Source organism: Papilio machaon, chromosome 21 (assembly GCF_912999745.1).
Source record: "Papilio machaon chromosome 21, ilPapMach1.1, whole genome shotgun sequence".
NCBI lineage: Eukaryota > Metazoa > Arthropoda > Insecta > Lepidoptera > Papilionidae > Papilio > Papilio machaon.
The window spans coordinates 3,727,132-3,746,250 of record NC_060006.1 but is presented as its reverse complement, the minus strand read 5'-3'; the positions used below and the strand labels follow the sequence as shown (position 1 = coordinate 3,746,250).

Below are 19,119 nucleotides of genomic sequence, written 5' to 3'. Positions count from 1 at the left end.
TAAATACAATAAATATAAGTAAAAATTATACTAATCAATTGGTAATTTCAAACTAAAATCAGAATCCTCACTAGAGTCTGCTAAAACCCTAGTAGCCCCTCTTTCCAGTAAAAAATTCGCAACATTATCATGCTTATTATTCATGGCCATAACCAACGGGCTCTCTTCCAGATCATCGTTGTGGTTAACATCTGCATGAAATTGATCTACTAAAAGACGAACCAGATCGTAGTATCCGTTAGTCGCTGCGATTTCTAGTAGAGTGCGGTTATTATCACTTCTGTCTTCCGTATCCACATCTAACCCGTTCTCATTGATCAACCGCGTTACCTCTGCGATATCGTTGGCTCTGGCCGCTGCAAATAATTCTTCAACTTCTTCGGTATTTAAATACGGAGCCGCATATTCGGGATTATTTGATCCTTTTTGTATCAGAAATTTAACGATATCAATATTTCTGTAATCTGTAGCTGTTTCTAAAGGGATTTGTCCTCGTGAGTCAGTTATATTGACAGATGCATTGAAGTTGTTGACCAGAAGATGTACCAGTTCAATATCACCGTTGCAGGCAGCAATATGGAGTGCGGTTCGATCATAGAAATTTTGATTTTTAAGATCTACATTTATAAGACCTGATGATAGTAAACTTTCAACTTTACTTGTATTGCATTCGTCAATGGCGTCAAAGTACTCTTTTGTTGTGTCCACCGGTAGGGAAGACATCACACCTGTAATAAAATTATCTTTAGCTATTATTAGCGACCTATTACTCGAATGACATGAAGGAATTGTTTCTTTTTTCATTGTGTGACGGGCAAATATCAGTATCTTGATGGTCCGGGTGGACAATGATGATTCTACAGTATTGCCCGAAATAATCTCTTGTTAGACCATCGTAGTAGTTCCTCACTCATTCGAATAAAACAGTGAAATCTTTTACAGCACGTGTAAAGATAATTGTAATATTCTTATCTAAAGTTCTTCGTTATTTAATATAGAAGTTACGACAAAGATAATTTATTTATAACTCAGATAAGTAATCCCACAGACTAATAACATAAGCTACGATTTGATCCTTGTGATTGACTCGCAACATTGTTGCTAGATACTACCGACCTAAAACGAATATTACTAGAGACCGTACTTCATAGGATATTTTCTATAGTAAGTTCTTCACGAGACAAGTGAGCAACGAACGCTGGGCAGTTCACGCGAAGAAGACACGCGTTTTACGGGTGAACGCCGCGTTATTGCAACAGTATTAATTTACTGAGCGTTCGTGCATTAAAACACGTATAATGCATAACAATACTCGAAAGTGGTGCAAATTGAGATTGGGACCAGGTGGCTCTAATAATAAGTGACGAACTCTAAAATCCCAACATATAAACAAATAAAATTGTGGGAAATTTACCTCGTATTAGAACTCGGATTGTGCACGTCTCAAGGCTAACAGCGATTGCTGAAATGTAAACATACTTCAGTTAATCTAAACATTGCAATATATTATTCCATATTTAGCACTGAGTGCAATACTGCGGCGTAGCATCTTCCGCATTGTCAGTTATTCAATTGAACGATTGCAACAAATTACACCGGTAAAATTCACACATACACAAAGACATCTTTAAAACTAAGAACAGTTTAATTCCTATTTGCATAATTTTTGCACAAAATAAATAATATTATATCATAAATCCTTACTTCCTTACTAATATTATAAATGCGAAAGTAACTCTGTCTGTCTGTCTCGCTTTCACGCCAAAACTACTGAACCGATTTAAATGAAATTTGGTACTCAGATAGTTGAAATTAATTAAAGTAATGAAATTGAAAAACCACAATTTCATTACTTTAATTAAATTCAATGCCCCCCATTTTTTGGGCCCCTTATCGCCCCCTCCTAGGTTTCAAACGCCCCCAAGGGGGCGTTATCGCCCACTTTGGGAAACACTGGTCTAGAGCCTGAGGAAGGACATAGGACATACATTTTAATGCGAAAAAGGGGTTGTAAGGGGTTGAAAGTTTGTAAGGAATTATCGTCATTTTGACAGTTAGAAGCTTGAAACTTATTTCTAAGGCTGCTAATTTGAAATAAATAAATATGAAATTAAATTTTCGTAAAAATGTTACCCCCAAGAGTACTAAATAACAATAGGGGATGAAATTTTGTTTGGCAATATGTAAGGTTTTGGTCAATGTTTTGTTTAATATATTTAGCTGTTACCCTTAGCAATATTTAGTCTAGAGCCTGAGGAAGGACATAGGCTACACTTTAACGCAAAAAAATGGTTGTAAGGGGCTGAAAGTGGGGGTGGAAATTTGTATGGAATTATCGTCATTTTTACAGTTGGAAGCTTGAAAATTATTTTTCACACTGCTAATTTGATATAAAGAAATTTAAAATTCAATGTTTGAAAAAATGTTACCCTCCAGGGTGCTAAATAACAATAGGGGATGAAATTTTATTGGGGAATATGTGAGGTTTTGATTGGTGAGGTGAATTTTTTGTTCAATATGTTTTACTGTTCCCTTACTAATATTTAGTCTAGAGCCTCAGAAAGAACATGGGCTACTTTTTAACACGAAAAAAGGGTTGTAAGGGGCTGAAAGTGGGGGTGGACATTTGTATGGAAGTATCGTCATTTTTACAGTTAGAAGCTTGAAAATTATTTTTCAGGCTGCTGATTTGATATAAATAAATATGTTTATTTGAATATTTTGTAAGTTTAATATTTATTGGATTTTTTTATAACTTTAAGTAAAATACCACGACAACAACAAAATTCACGCCCGTAACCCAGGACCTACATTTGGCGCGGTCCTGGCACACCGCTCTCTATGTTCTTCTACATTTATACATCAAAGCATAGCACATCGGTTAAGTAAAATAATTAGCCCAAAAAAAATGCTCCCCGAGATAGTAATTCTCGCGGACGAAGTCGCGGGCATAGCTAGGCAGAATAATAAATATAACTACGGTACAGACCGACACGACATAGCATTGATTTCGCTTACAGAAAATAGTAGTCGATAGCCGAAGAATCGATTAATATGTACAAATAAAGTTACATAAATCTATACTACATACCAAGGGTTCAAGGTCATATCACACAATACACGTGCATATACGAGACGCGCGGCGCAGAAATGACCAATGGCTGTGTGCTGGTCGCTGACAGGATCTGCGGGAGACGCGGGGCGAACGCGGCGGGCGCACGTCGGCGCTGGCGCAACTGCTTGTGTGATTCGTGCTGTGGTGTGCGCTATTTTATTCCTGATGTCATGGTTCTGGTTTATCTTTATGCGTTTGCCGGTCGTTTAGATGTTAAACAAAGCTTATAACAATAAGCACTTGTATGATTTGCACTTGTCGAGCGTGCGTCACCCGTATCATTTTCTAGGAACGATAATGTAGTCTTTGTACGAATCAGCGTTAGCAACTTGAAGTGGACTGACTATCGTACCAGGGGCGTAAAATTATCGTACATGGATCGAAATTATCGTATTTTTTAGGATAATGTCTATTATAGATAAATTAATCATATAAATTGTAATATTGATATGCATGCAAGTACTTTATAGTTTATCTTTTTTAAACCACCGCTGTCAAATCAACAGAACACTGAAACCCAAATGTTTTACACGTGGTACAGACCTGAACTGATTCCCTTTCCACTTTAAGTTCAATAAACGCGCCAAACTTAAAATTCACTTAGACAAAATTTCACTGTTCTCATGCGAGTTGGGTATGAAAATTACTTCTTTCTTCACTTAATTTGAATAATTCCGTTTGTCAGAGCGAATACGGGCATATAATCATAATAATATAACGAAATAACTGCCAACTTTTCTACACAAAATATACGATACATATGAAGTGTGAATATAATCGAAATATCGAAATATCGAACTTATATTCTCTTGTTCGCATTGGTAGATGCTATACTAACCAATAAGAAAGCGTGTACAGCAGGTGCTGGATAAAGTTACAGTATTGGCAGCATTGGCAGTGGTGAAACTTAGTAGAGCGGATCGTAAGGACCAATAGGAATAAAGAACTTGTATTTCCCGGTATTTTCTCAAGATTTTATTGGACAAAATAAAATCATGCTACTGCGGTTTAGACTATCAACGCATGAGTGAAATAATATAAATTCTCAAATTTTGCATCATAAAAATGATTCGTACCGGGAATAATGAAACATTTCTAAAATATTATGGCCTAAAAAGTTGAGATTTTTTTTATATTATTGGTAACACTGGTTTGGCTTTGAAGTTGTCATTTAGAATTAGATAGTTTGACACTTCTTATTTGAATTGAATTGTGCGTTAAGTACAAAAAAAATAACTTTTAAGCTGACTATCAAAGGACTTACAAAAACTATTATACTTTGAAAAATTCAAAGTATAATAGTCATGAAAAAGTCATGAATTACTTTGTGTAAATACCAATTTCCAGCTCTAAGCATGGATAGTAGAATATTTAGAAGTGTAACAAACGGATACACAAATCAAAATATTGATTGTATTGACGACTTATGCTATGATTTATACGTATCATCAAACACAGAGGAGAATTGTAAGGATGTTCTGGAGGATTTGCCTCCGGTGGATTTGAACCTGTCATACTCAGGTATGGTGCCAAAGCACGTCGAAAACAAGCACAATCTTCTAATGAACGGACTAAATCAAACGTCGCATACGGATTTTTTAATCATCATAAAACACGGACATATCATTCTTTTTAATGATATAATTTTAATAAAGAAGGTCTGCTTTGAGTACAATATCGCATACATTACTACTTTATTTAAGGTCACTGTTTTTTGGTCATATAGGTTCAACTTCAAACAGTGGGTCCCAACAATCATCAACTAGGAAAAATATAGGTAAAATATGTGACTTGATAGAATGTTCATTATTTCTTAGCTAAATATGCAATACCTGATGCATTGCACTTTACAATATTTCTTATTCAATAACCAATGCAAAAAATATTTAAGTTTTAGGTAATATTGGTTTACAGACAAGGCAGTGGAAGGTGGGGGTAGTATTAAAAATAAAAGATCAGATAGAGAAAGTGCCAAACAGAAAATAGCCGGTGAGAAAGCTGCAAAGAAACAGATGCAAGAATTAAATAAGATTTATAAGCCTGGGGAATGTATGAAGGTAATCATTTAAAATTGACATTACTATCCCATAGAGGTGGGTTATGAGTGTTGCTGGATTATGGGTGGATGATTGTTGAACTATAAATTAGAACCTTTGGTATCACTGTCAATGATAAAATAAAACTTCTTGCTTTGCTCCAGACTTCTTGTGTACAACACCTGCAAAATCACTCAATACTTTTAAAAAATTAAGTGTTGAATTTCAACTTTATTTCTTATCGTCATAATGTAAATTTAAAGGTTCAGTATAATTTTTTAAGGGCCAAAATGTTTTTGAAACAAATTTATCTGCTACTGAAATACATATAGCTGTTGTTTAGCACATTCAGTCTGATTTACTTACCTGTGGAGTACACAATCATACAAAAAATCCTTGTGTCATGGAACATGTTAAATAAGCAACATACATTTTTAATTCACAGTACATGCAAGTAGAGGTGCATCCATCTTTCATGGAGAAGTGGTACACGGGTGACATAGAACGGGAAGTGTCACTCAGTGGTGCAAAGATTGTCACCTCTTTAGACCTATTTGATCCCAGTCTAGTGTTGTGGAAGAGGAGTGTGCCGCAGAAATTGGTTTCTAATGATGGAAATGTAAGTATTTGTAGTGCCAGTAAAAAGAGTACATTATAATATGCAAGATTACAACATAATGAAATTAAAAACATTACCGGCCGGAGTCAGCAAGGTATTATTTTGCATGTTTTTTACTTAAGAGTATGAATGAAAAAACAATGACTATAAAATTTATTCATTCATGATTGAATATATTTTTTATTATTTTAAAATAATAAGTAAAGTATAAAATTTATTTATAAGTTAAATCTATATATATAAAAGAAAGTCGTGTTAGTTACACTATTTATAACTCAAGAACGGCTGAATCGATTTGACTGAAAATTGGTGGGCAGGTAGCTTAGAACCAGGAAACAGACATAGGATAATTTTTACCCCGTTTTCTATCTTTTTTTTCCGCGCGGACGGAGTCGCGGGTAAAAGCTAGTGAAGTATAAAAAATATTTATCTCACCATTATTGTTAGTTTGTTCTTCAGTAATAATCATATAATTTTAAATAGAACACATTTGTGCAACAAAGTATTGCACAAATGTGTACTATTTTTACAGTTTTACAAGTTTAAATAGTTGATATAGAAATATAGCTTTATTATTACTTTTTCCATAATCTTTTCCAGTTAGATATGACACCACGTCATGAAGTCAGTGATCGTGGACTCTATGTGATGACGGCTGCGGACGCTGCACAATACATATGTGAACACAAGTTGTCACAACATGTTGCTGCTGCCATAGAGATGGCTAATGTCAAACTAACACTTGTTATATTTGGTGAACAGGAATATTTCAAGTAAGTTTCTATATTCAATGCTGAAATACTAACACAAAGACATATTATCCTATTTAAAAAAAAGTAATAATAACTTTGTTTAATAACTAAGTTTTTTTGGCACAGTATGTACTATGCTTCCATACATCTCTATCTAAATTCACTCCCTTCTCACGCATATCCTCTTTCATACAAACCGTTCATATTTTCTTCTGTCTATCTTTACCTTTGTAGCCATTTACATTCAATCTCATTATTTTGTTATCTATGTGAACATCATCTCCACATAATACGTTTATACAACTCTACCTATTTCAAACTTCCTCTAATATACATATCTCAGACATATGCAATCTCTTTTCATCAGAAATATTTAATTTAAATTTTAAAATATTTTGCTTCATAAAGATGTTCTTGTATTCTAAATGCAAGATTATTTTTAGGACTGCATCAAAGAAAAAAGGAAACAATCAGGTTATGAGCGAAGTGGACTTAGAAATGGCTATCTCGGGTAAACTATTAATTATAAATTAATTAAACAATTTTTTGTACTAATGGTGTAATAGCTATGAGTGCTTCAATTAAATAAGAAACCAGAAGAGTTGGTTATAATTTGGATTATTTGGTGTTATTCTGATTTTTTTTATATTGAACAAGTTAGCGCTTGACCATGATCCTGCCTGATGTTAAGTGTTGTGGCTTAAGAGAGTATGTGCTAGCTTAGTAAATGCCTATTCACTCTACTTTTGAGAGCCCTTACCTACGTCATTCTTGGACGAAAAAACTTATGCCGGCAACTTGAAATTGATATTAAATATTTCAGATCTGCTTGTCAGTACAGGAAGTGATACAGTTGTGGTGAATCAAGCCAATGAACTTGCCTTACTTATTGTACAATTCACTAAAGCTATTGCCGAAGCGCCATACAAGTATGTATGTATTGCAGTCAAATGTATGACATATGTATGTATGATGGAAGTTCGTATTCTGCCTATCCCTTTAGGTTACGGGCGTGAGTTGTTTCATTGTTGCAATTAGGATGTGTGTATTATATTTATTACCCAGATCTACCAAATCACAACTGTTTTAAGCATACGGACAAAACCAGTTATAACAAATTTTAATAGCCATCTTGTAATAGCCAGTATTTACTATATTCTAAAGTTTATAAGGTTTTTTCTGTCAGAATTTACGATTTTCATTAAAACCGATGTTGTATTAAGTGCTTTTTTTATGTTTTAGACAGTTAAAACGCGCTTGTGATGAGCAAGCAGACTTCTACATGCGCGGGGATAATAAAAAATGTGTTTCAGTGGATAAAGATGGTAAGTTACTAAGTAACTTTTTCAAAAAAAAATTTAATAGCTGACTTTAACTTTTTAAGTCTTAATAGAAATCAGTCTTAGAAATATTATTTCGTTTATTTTATTTTTAAAGGTAACGGATTAAGTTGTCTATGGCAGCAAATGCTAGCGGTGTTGCCACAAAGCAGCTTGGAGACATCGCGCGCTCTATGCGCACATTATAAAACGCCGTCTGACTTGTATGAGGTTATTATTCTTATTTTATAATATCAAATTTTCATGTGTATTATGTTCCATTGTATAAAAAATCATAACATTTAATAAACACTTCTTGGGATAAACAATAAATTTATTTTTGTTACTAAATACGTTTGCTATTACAAACATAAAATAACTCCACCTTAATTTTTTTTTTTTATTTATTGATTGTTGTTGATTCTAATTCGTTGCATACGCTGAAGTGTTTATCTTTATTATTTTAGACTCTGCATTTGCCAGAAGGTGTGAAGACAGTGGCTGAGTTAGGAGTGACTCGCTCGGCAGTTCCAGGCAGTAGAGCACGGCGAGTTGGACCTGAATTTGCCAGGAAATTACACAGCCTACTGACTGCCGAAGATGGAAATATGTTAATTGAATGATTGTAATCATATTATAAACATTATAAACATCGGTGGTGGTTTCATTTGCTAAAAAACCGTATACATTTATAACGCATAACTCCGTATTACTCCACTTACATTTTGATGTCTGCATCATAGCATATTTCTTGCGCGTACCAATGTAGTTTAACTTTATAATCTGGTACCGGTTTCAAAATGCTCATCCCTAGTGTCTTTGTAACTAACTGACAGATGTCACTTTCAAACGTCAAAACAAAAAGTTAACTCCATAAATGCATAAGAATAAAATTTAATTTTGTCGTTTTAAAGTGTATTACTAACATCTTAATGTTAATTGCTTTGATACATTTATTATAATGTCAGTGTATTTAACAAGAATTGCCGTTAGTGCGATTCGAAACATTACCAATAAGAGCTCCACACTTTCTAATGTAGTCGAATTCTCGGCGGCCAAATTGTTATTGAATAATAAAAATGATGTATTTCATTTATCCCGACAGTTAACAGTAAGAAATTTTGCTACCGATACCATCCAGCCGGTAGTTGCTTTAGAAAACGCTAGTTTACCCTTGAAAAAGAAGACAGTGCACAAAAAGGCGGTACTTGAGGATCTAACGAAGAAAGAAGGACATTATTTAACTTTTGCTTATGCAACAGCAAATTCCTACGATTTAAAAGCATTAAAAGAAGCTCTAGTACAACAGAAACTTTATGAACCGGGAAAGTAAGGTTACAAAAAATATTGCAAATATTCGTTATTATGACGTAATAATTATTTGATGTTGTAACATTATTTTTTTTAATTTAGTCAAACTGCCTAAATTAAGCAGCAGTAATTAAATATAAGAATAGGGTCGAAATTATTTACCAATTCAAGAAAAATAAACATAATTATAGGTTGTATTATTTTATTTGTGTATCAATTTCCACAAGAAAAGCATGAATAACCTAGCACTAAATAATGTCACTCACAACTGTGTCTGTCATGTAGAGGCTATGGATTTCTATTTAAGCTTGTCTTGGCACATTACTTCCCAATTCAATATACACCTATGCATGCTTAATGGCTACGGAAACATTTAATACAATTTTTTTTCTACTCAGGTTAAAAGCACATGAAGTGGGAGATGTGGTAATTGCAAATCCTGTCTACACAATAGGAACTGAACCTAGGGAAATAATCTTTTTTAAAGAGGGCGCTGTTGTGTTTTGGAATTGTACAGAATTGGAAGCTAGTAATGTTCTTGATTTCGTTAAAAGGTTTGTATGAGATTTAACCAATAGTATACATAAACCACTATGAACAGTTCTAATCTGTTACCCAATTGGGATACAGACCTTGTTATTTTTTTTAATATTCCAGGTATGAAATTGAAAGCTATCCAAAAGATGTGGTGGAACGAGAAAGGGAAGTGATGACTTATGTATATCAGCCAAATGTGTAAGTATTTTTACTAATTCTTAATAACTCATTAAATTTAAAAGTTTATACAATTAATAATAATAAAAATTATATTACAGTAAAAAATGCCATTTGCAAGAGTCCTGTTTTATTTTAGTACCAGACAGGGATAATTCTTTAGAGAAGTATAGTTTTAGGTAAGTGGAAAAAACATTTATTTTTTCTTATAAGCATAAATTTAAAAAAATTAACCTATTAGAGCCAAACAAAAAGTCTACAAACTGTACAGGAAACTGCATTTTCCAATATTTGTATATTTCTAGTCATGCCATGGCTCAATCTGCTAGACTCGGGGCTTGGGAAGCACGTTTGGAGTCCTTGGCTGCTTCCGTTAGAGAACACAGCGCAATCATGGAGCGGGATGGAGCTACTTATGTTGATAAGAAAGAAGTAAGCAATGTCACAAATAATTACTTAAAAAAACATACAATTTTTTTTCCTCATTGGTATATTTTTTTATAATCAATTAAGTCCACAGTTTTTGAATTTTTGCTACTGAGAGATATGACCTTAGTTATTAATGCATCTTATTAATATTATAAACTAGCTTTTACCCGCGACTCCGTCCGCGCGGAATAAAAAAAAATGCACACAAGATAAAAAAGTTCCTATGTCCGTCTCCTAGTTCTAAGCTACCTCTCCATCAATTTTCAGCTAAATCAGTTCGACCGATCTTGAGTTATAAATAGTGTAACTAACACGACTTTCTTTTATATATATAAGATGTGAATGTTTTGATGGATGGAAGGATGGATGTTTGTTTGAAGGTATCTTTAGAACGGCTCAACAGATCTTGATTAAATTTGGAATAGATGTAGATCATAGTCTGGAAGAACACATAGGCTATTTATTATGTTGTTTTTAATTCCGCACGGACGGAGTCGCGGGCGACAGCTAGTGAAGACATAAAAGCTAAATTAAGAAACAATTTTTGACTGATTTGTTTCTATATGCAGGAAGCATTAATAATTTTTATAAGGATTAAAGTATAGTGTGCATATGTTTTATTTAATTTTATTTTATTGGTTCGAATTGCTTGACTATAAAGACAGATTTAAAATCTCTGACAGATTAAAATAATTATTACCAGTAACAGTATTGGGTTTGTGCTAGTAAACCTGGTCGCTTGCCCAACCGCACTATACCCTAAAGCTGGTACTGGATAATGTATTGGTTGTTCTCAAATTAATGTTAATTTCAGGTAGTAAGAAAGTTAGGAGAACTCTTCTCGTTGCGGCATAGACTCAATGTAGAATCTGATTTACTGGATACACCCGATTTTTACTGGGAAGAAGAGGAGTTGGAAAGGTTATACTCTAATACAGTCGCCTATTTCACCATACCAAGGCGAACAAGGGTATGTTACTTTAAATACATTCAACACATTGATGAAAAGAGTTATATCTTATGAGATGTAACTCTTTTCGTCACATGATTCTAATTTGCTCTCTATGTTATTAGCACACAAATTTAAGCTAAAATTTAAAATATACTTATCTCATAGAAAATAAATGTAGTCATCGTATCCTTGGAATTATTCCACTCACATGGTTGGCGCACAAGATTTTATAAACCTTTTATTTTTACCAACTCTAATTAAGTCAGTTAGTGACATGTATAAATATTATATCTTATTTCCATTGAATTCTACTAAAAAATTGGCTATAGAAATAGCAGCGAAGTTATTCGCGCTAGTGGAAAAGGGGTCTAACTACACCATATTTACACTAGGTACTGAACGAGCGACTCTCCCACTGTGTGGAACTGTTAGAGTTGCTCTCCTCGTGGGCAGCGGACAGACATCATGTGCGCTTAGAGTGGATGGTGATAGCGCTCATATTGGCTGAAGTCTGCTTCGAACTGCTGCATTTCTTCGAGAGGTACTTCATGAGGCATGAGGTTGATAGTAGTTGAATTGTAAGGGAATATGAACCTTATGTGCTTGGGTTGAGATTGGAAATTGTCAATCACGTGGATATTTGAATAATGCTTTCATGTTTTGTAGTGTTCATCTGATGATGTATTTAGTGATACATATTTACACATGAAAAGAGTTATATCTCTTATGAGGTATCCTAAGAGATGTAACTTTTTTCGTTAGACAGGTCTATATTATATTGATTTTTGGAACGAAGTTCCTTATCGCGTGTTGTGGAAGGGGGCTAGACGGAAAAAATTCTTACGAAAAGTTGTCACGACACTTTTTGCTATAGTAAGTATGTTAACGACGAATGAGCGCTACTTCACCATGGCAACGACGTGACAATATATAACGAAAATTCATAGAAATAAAATGTACTTCTTGTGAAGACTTAAGTTTTTTATTCATAGAATAAACATTGGTTCCTTCACTAATTAATCGAAAGGAACTTCGTTCCATTCGGGTGTCCCTTGACACCTCTCAAGTTTTTTTTTCTACTTTATAGTATGTTTTTTTTTTCGATAATTTGGGATTTATAACAAAGTATTACACTACTAGTATAAGTAATTGGGACATTTGTTACTTACTCATGGCAATAGATTATTATGTAGTTAGATAAATCGATGTTTCCTACAAATAAGGGCCAATGTGCAGATTGACAACTTTACAGGAGAGGCTCTCAAAGTTTCAACCATATATGAAAATAAGCCACATAGGTGCTTTTACTTCAGCAAAAAAATAAAATTTACACCTAAATGTGTATTTGTGTTTAGTGCATGTTAATTAAACTAAGAGGTAGCTTTAACATAAAAAGTATAAATCATCAATTTGTTACTTTGGCCCTTATAATTATATAAGTAAGATATATATTTAACTAATTAAATCTTATTTTTTTTACATGCAACATTAACAGAAGAAGGGTAATAAAGGACAAAAAACTAACATTTACTTGAAAGTATAACATAGTATCCTTAATAACTGAAATACATATTTACTTGTATTAATTTATTTATTATGTATGTGTTACAATTTAATACTATTTTTTGGATATATTTTCTTCAATATTGCCAAAGTTTAATATATATGTATTTACTGGATAAATTGTCATATTTATTATGTAGATGTTATTAAAAAAATGCTTATGATATATTTTTATTAATTACTTTTATATAGTTAATTTATATATAGGTATAATAAATAATAATATTATGTTTGATTGTTTATATGGCATTTGTGGTGTTGAAAATAAAATTATTTAATATATGATATTTTTATTTATATATCATATAAATGTAACTAATTAACTTCAAAACTACTTTTTTTTTGTCCTTGAGCATAAGTGTTTTCAAATATCTCGACGGCTCTTAATAAATAAAAAAAATCTTACATATGCTCGAATCACTGTGCAGAACACAATGTTAGGTGAAGCGGCACTGTACAGCGCCGATGATCTTGGACCACCAAGATATTTGAAAAGAACTGTACCAGTCTGTCATCTCCTTGTCTTTATCTCACTCTATGTGGAAGTGCACAAAGCTTTTCTTTACGTATTTTTTTATCCCTTATAAGGTGTCAAACAAACAAGCGGCCACCTGAATTCGCCGAAATAGCGAAGTGTCAGCTGTTATTAGGCATCTACATTTATAATTGCTAACCTAAACGTCGGTCGGAAAACACAGAAAATTATTTCCTCTTCCTAAACGTCCCCTTGACACCAAATATATTGTTACTTCATTTTGATCAATTTTCAGGAGTTCGCGTAGTGTACGTCGTAAAGCTTCGTATTCAGTGGACTTTGAAGATCCTCTACTACATGATCTCTCCATCATCGACACATAAATTTGTTGGTTTTTGTAACTTCAGTATGTACATAAAATAAAGAAAGCTTTAATCACAAAGTATTATGTAAGTTTATAAAAAGAATAAATTTTTAGAACAAACTTCTTTCTTTCTTTACATGGAAAGATACAGTCGAGCCTTAATAAGCGGAAACTTTATAAGCGAGAGTCATTGTCCCGTCCCAACGGACTAGAAACTTGGGGGAAAAACTTTTATAACGAAAAGTAATGCGACCCTTTGGCCTCTCGCTTATCCAGGTTCGACTGTACTTGAATGTCATTATAGTTTGAACGACCTTGCAATATCGGATGTCTGGGTAGAGGTCGCTTCGCTATTTCGCCGAATTCAGGTAGCCTCTTGATCGTTTGCCGATTCCACTTGTCACATTTCAATATAAAAATGAAATACAATTACGCATAATTTTTTATGCCTAAATATCGGTTTGAAATGTTTACATGCCTCATATAGCATTACCATACTTAGCATACGGTATAATCGCCGTGGCAACTTATACACCAGCAAAGGAGCGACCTTCACAATTATGACAAGTGTGTTATTAAGCTTAATTTCACGTAAGTTAATTAAAAATAATGACCCGTAATGAATGAGCATGTTGTCCAGATAAACATCTTAAAGTTCGCTGTAAAATTCGCTTTGGTGATACTAGCGACAGTTTGGAATCGGTTGGCAATTATTGTCATCCGATTTAGTACTTTATTGCAAGAGAAATAAGATTGAGTTTTTTGCTATTTGGTTACGGTATTGTGTAGTTTTTTTTCGATAATACTATCATCAATACCTTAATGTAAATATGGCTTTATCATCATAAAAGACTGTTTTAATGTTTGTTTGCGTATTGTAATTTATTCGTTCCCGCCCTTTCTTGTACTTTGCGACTATTTTTAGTCCTGTCGACTCTCCTGTACATGTTAATCAAGATGGCGGACGTCTGATAAACTTTTATGAAACAATGATAATCATAAACATTTTTTGTGCATTATTTACTGAGAGTAACAGAATAATAACTATAAAATTTTACGATGATTGTTATTTATGGTTTACCATTCGAACCTATCTCGACTTTAAACATCTAACAGCTTTTCACTTTCGAAACACCTGTACAAATACATAGAGCCATATTGGTTTTGGACAAGCGTGATCGATGTGCAACCCTCACTAATGCATTCTAGAAAAAAATCAGTTATATTATAAGTCCATTTTATCTACAAATTAGGTGTACTTCATCTTGCAACTGTGACGTCATTACTAAACTTTTTATATAACTTTTACTTAAAGCAAATCGAAATGTTCATTGGGCGCAAAGCAGTGAGATTTCTATGGCTCCCTTTTTTCCCATGCCTTGATGGGGGGTGTTCACAGGATTACGTGAGAGTTATCTAGTCTGATCGCACTTTCTGTCCAGCGCTCTGGGCGGTCGCCCAACCGCGCCCCTCTCTAACGTCGGTACTAGCGCAAAAGATTGGAACAATTTGACGATGTCGGTATTTTCTTACTAAGCTGGAGGTACCATCTTTCTAGGAACTCTTAACATCGTTAGGTAGAAACGGTATTTCGTTCGATATAATAAAAAAAATGAAAAAAATCCTTATTTACTTATGCAACTGCGATGACGGTCAAAGTTACAATGCGACAAAGTTACGTCGTGCACCGGAAATGGTTGACTGTCAACATCAACACGACGGACGCTTTGTAGTTCGTTTCACGTTTTCCGATAATATGCACCGTTTGCAATCTAGTTAGTACTGTATCAAGTTAACATTTACTAACTTTAGCCATATAGGTTATTTTTTTTAATGCATTTTTTCTGGAATTAGTGCTGCAGACATATTTTTCATGGTATTAGAAGGCGACTTTAATCTAATAATTAATATATAGCAATTAGAATCTTCTTTACTGTAACGAATAATTCTTTGTCGGCGGATAAACGATAGCTTAAACTCCCGCCTTTTTTCAGCGCGTTAAAAGTATTCTTGTGGATAAGTAATATTTGTTTTTGCCCATATTGCTGTCTCTGTTCTCTCAATGTGAATGTACGTGATGACGATATTTATAAATACAATTTTTCTAACTTTGTTTAGGACTACGTGATTGAATAGTATTAAAACGGTCCATCGTGTTGCATTCATTATGTATACGTGCCCTTTTCATTTGCTGCTTTTACACGCATGTGTTTATTCACTCACGGTCTCTTTGTGCTGAATTAATGAAATGTATTGTACATGTATCTATGTAGTTGTTATTGGACCTTTATAACTCTACTAGCTATCGCCCGCGACTCCGTCCGCGCGCAGTTAAAAATGGGGGGGGGGGTTATGAAAAATAGATGTTGGCCGATTCTCAGATCTACTGAATATGCTCACAAAATTTCATCAAAATCGGTCAAGCCGTTTCGGAGGAATATGGCAACGAAAACTGTGACACGAGAATTTTATATATTAGATATAAATCCTATCGAAACGAATGTAATTACGACGAATAGTAAACAATCACGATTTCGTATTGCAGTGCGAACGACCATTCGTCATGACGTATCTTGGTTTTGACGACTCGATTTTTAAATTTGGTGATTTGAATCGTCTTTATTGAAATGGACCTTAATTAATCTAAACATGACGTTTAAAAATAATATATTTATTTATAAAGTAAACGAAAATAAGGTAAACGAAAGACAAAAAGGCTAATTTACAACAATAAAAGACGATTTACGTCGTTGAAAATGATTAAAAAGCAGTTGTTATTCCCTACGTTCCGACTTTCATTATAAAACTCACCCTCATTGTAATTTCGCAAATCGCATGTCTATGATAGAACAAGGGTACGCATGCGCGCTGTTCACACAGATTTTTTTTTCCGCCAGTCAGCTGTCAAACGCGCTGGGTGGTCCTGTGTCTTTTATAATTCAAAATAAAATCACGGTTTTTCAGTGGCCAGTATCTTTTAATGTTATTAAAAACTATTTTTGACATTTAGTTGTTTAACTAATGAAAGATAAGTAAGGATTTTCACAGTGTTTAATATGACATTTGTGGTTATGATTATATTAAGCCATTGTTATTGAAAATGTGTAAGTGTTAGTGATAGCAGATTGTTGACATTTCTTGCTGTTAAGGTGAGTTTTTTTATTTCTTTTTTTGTATTACCTGAGCCAGTATTTTTTATATTTACAAACAGCTGTGGAAATTCGGCGGGATGTGATGTTTGAAATTCTAGGTTTTTAAAAGTGGTAGGCAGTGTTAGTCTTTATCACATCATCGTTTTTAAAAATAGAGATTATTCAACTCTATGTTTTTAATTCTGGTTTAACCATAAATAATCTATTAATTACAGAGAGTTACAATACTCTATTAATACAGTATTTATTCATATTTCACGGAAACATGAAGCCAAATAAATATGTGTTAGTTATAATAAAAATTAGCAGGGATTAAAACCACCCTCTTCCACTGCGGTTACAGTCTTTCATACGAAAAGACGGTGATTGTAATTTTTAACGAAGTGTGTTTGGATTTATAATGATTTCTACTAGTCAGGTAGTTTTTTAATCTACGCAGGGATCGTATTCATAATGAAAGGTGTTTTCAACAGGTCCTGTCTATTTTAAGCCATTTTGTGGCCACACCGGCACGCTTCTGAATTCGAAAAAAAATATTTTCTTTAATAGGGATTCCGTATATTTTTTGACGTTAGCAGTGTAAACTTTTATAATGTAACAATAGTGAAAAATAGTGTCAGGTTAAGAGGATATTAGTTACATATTTGGCTATAGAAAGACATTGTAATAATACTTAATTGACGACTCTTAGTTGGCACTTCAGGACTCAAAAAATTTGCAATTTATTCATGGCAAAAATACCTCTTCTTTAGAATGGAGTAGAGTAGGGATGATGAACCAATGGCACGCGAAACATAATTTTGTGCACGTCACTGATTACAAAATTCATTATACTCTGCCAAAAAAAATGTGAAGTAGTAACTGATCGTACGTCTATGACCTCCAAAACCTATCTTTAGATAACTGGCACGTTGTTACGTTAAGGTTCACCAATACCTGTGGATAAAAATTAAATTTTCTGTTAGTACGCACAGAACCCTATTGCTTAAAAAAAGTTATACCTATTAAAAAGTTAAGCAGGTAGCTGCGGCAAGGGTCCCGCTGTGATCTCTTGACCTTCATTATTAAGGGAACAATAGGGCCCCGCGGCTTGCTTTGACTGCATTCTGGCGCCTTCGATGAATTTTATAAGATTTAAATGCTGAATAAATATGGCTATACAGAAAGATTTAATTTTAGTCCTCTTTTCCGTAGCACTATTTTCTTATAAGTTATCATCAGCTCACTATATGTCCCCACCGAGGTGCTCGGAGCCTACCCTAACTTAGGGGTGACTTATAAGTATGTTATTAATAAAGTTTTTGTAAAAAAAAATCTTTCTGTCTCCTCTTCCGTAGGTTAGTAGGCAATACATACGAATGTCTACGGGCAGCGGTCGCTTCGCTATTTCGGTGAATTACGGTGGCCGCTTGCTCGTTTGCCACATTATAAGGATATAAAAAACAACAAATGGCGGCTGAGTACTTAGCTTATTTCGGTTTAGGCCGACTCTTCATGAAGTTATTGGACTTAATAGCTTCTGAATAAATCAATCTAAACTTGATTGTCACATATTTATTTCATCGCTACAATGTGTATACTATAGTTAGGTTACAGAAGCTTATTGCCAACAAAGCCTGTTTGAATATTTTACTAAGGATTTCCGCAGCTGTGCATTGTTCCCGCACGTGATGGCCCCTTTGTTCAGTATAGTAACAAGTTCTTTGTTACAAGTATATTATAAAAAGTGTGCTGCTAAATAATTTCGGTTAATAAAGATTATGTGTAGTAAATTTAAGAACTCTCTTAGGTTTAAATAGATTTTGTGTATATAATACTATACGGTACGCTATAATACAGTAGTACACTGCCATCTTGTGGCCGTACTCGGCATTAATGAATAGATTATTAAAGATGTTGTAATATATATTTTTTGATAAAAGTATGTGTGGGTATAATTTTGAAATAGGATTTGGATTTTGGTCTTGAAAAACATTTTTAAATGGTGACAAAAAGAAAAAGGTAAACAGCGCGACCCTGCCAGGATTCGAACCTGGAATCTTCTGATCCGTAGTCAGACGCGTTATCCGTTGCGCCACAGGGCCATTGAGATGTAGGCCTAATTTATAAGATAGAATCTACACATTCATTACGAAATTTTTGAGTATCCACACACCGAAAATTGATTTTCAAATTGTGATGATGTAATGGAGGTATTTATAAATGTTTCATTTTAATCTTAAGTCTCAGTAAGTAGATGATTTTCTCCACTATAATAATAGATGGCGTTAGTAGTAGCATACAACATTATAGTCCTCCCCTCACTCAAAGATTTTTTT

The 19,119-nt window shown here is 33.7% G+C and overlaps 3 protein-coding genes and 2 non-coding genes across 6 annotated transcripts; 3 read left to right on the top strand and 2 right to left on the bottom strand.

The window, feature by feature from the left end:
* Nucleotides 1–22: 22 nt before the first annotated feature.
* Nucleotides 23–757, bottom strand: LOC123722177 (receptor-interacting serine/threonine-protein kinase 4-like). Its single transcript, XM_045683061.1, has one exon. It carries the CDS (start codon nt 721–723, stop codon nt 31–33), a length of 693 nt encoding a protein of 230 aa, XP_045539017.1. The 5' UTR covers nt 724–757; the 3' UTR covers nt 23–30.
* A 377-nt stretch (nt 758–1,134) lies between these two features.
* On the top strand, nt 1,135–1,278 carry LOC123722228. Its single transcript, XR_006756452.1, has one exon. It is a non-coding gene; the product is annotated as a small nucleolar RNA U3 (small nucleolar RNA).
* Nucleotides 1,279–4,458: 3,180 nt separating this feature from the next.
* Nucleotides 4,459–8,464, top strand: LOC106721458 (crossover junction endonuclease EME1). The gene is made up of 10 exons (XM_045683267.1): nt 4,459–4,636; nt 4,842–4,892; nt 5,030–5,172; nt 5,597–5,770; nt 6,371–6,543; nt 6,966–7,033; nt 7,346–7,451; nt 7,765–7,847; nt 7,960–8,072; nt 8,309–8,464. Exons 1-10 carry the CDS (start codon nt 4,471–4,473, stop codon nt 8,462–8,464), a joined length of 1,233 nt encoding a protein of 410 aa, XP_045539223.1. The 5' UTR covers nt 4,459–4,470.
* A 226-nt stretch (nt 8,465–8,690) lies between these two features.
* LOC106713568 (required for meiotic nuclear division protein 1 homolog) lies at nt 8,691–13,699 on the top strand. 2 transcript variants are annotated; one of them, XM_045683225.1, is made up of 8 exons: nt 8,691–9,170; nt 9,551–9,706; nt 9,810–9,887; nt 9,968–10,045; nt 10,172–10,298; nt 11,110–11,265; nt 11,640–11,788; nt 13,581–13,699. In XM_045683225.1, the coding sequence occupies exons 1-8, from the start codon at nt 8,803–8,805 to the stop codon at nt 13,666–13,668; spliced, it is 1,200 nt and encodes a 399-aa protein (XP_045539181.1). In that variant the 5' UTR covers nt 8,691–8,802; the 3' UTR covers nt 13,669–13,699. The 2 variants fall into 2 exon arrangements, with proteins under 2 accessions (XP_045539181.1, XP_045539182.1); XM_045683226.1 differs by lacking the exon at nt 13,581–13,699 and adding an exon at nt 12,743–12,836.
* Nucleotides 13,700–18,812: 5,113 nt separating this feature from the next.
* On the bottom strand, nt 18,813–18,885 carry Trnar-acg. The gene has a single exon. It is a non-coding gene; the product is annotated as a tRNA-Arg (tRNA).
* Between the last annotated feature and the right edge of the window lie 234 nt (nt 18,886–19,119).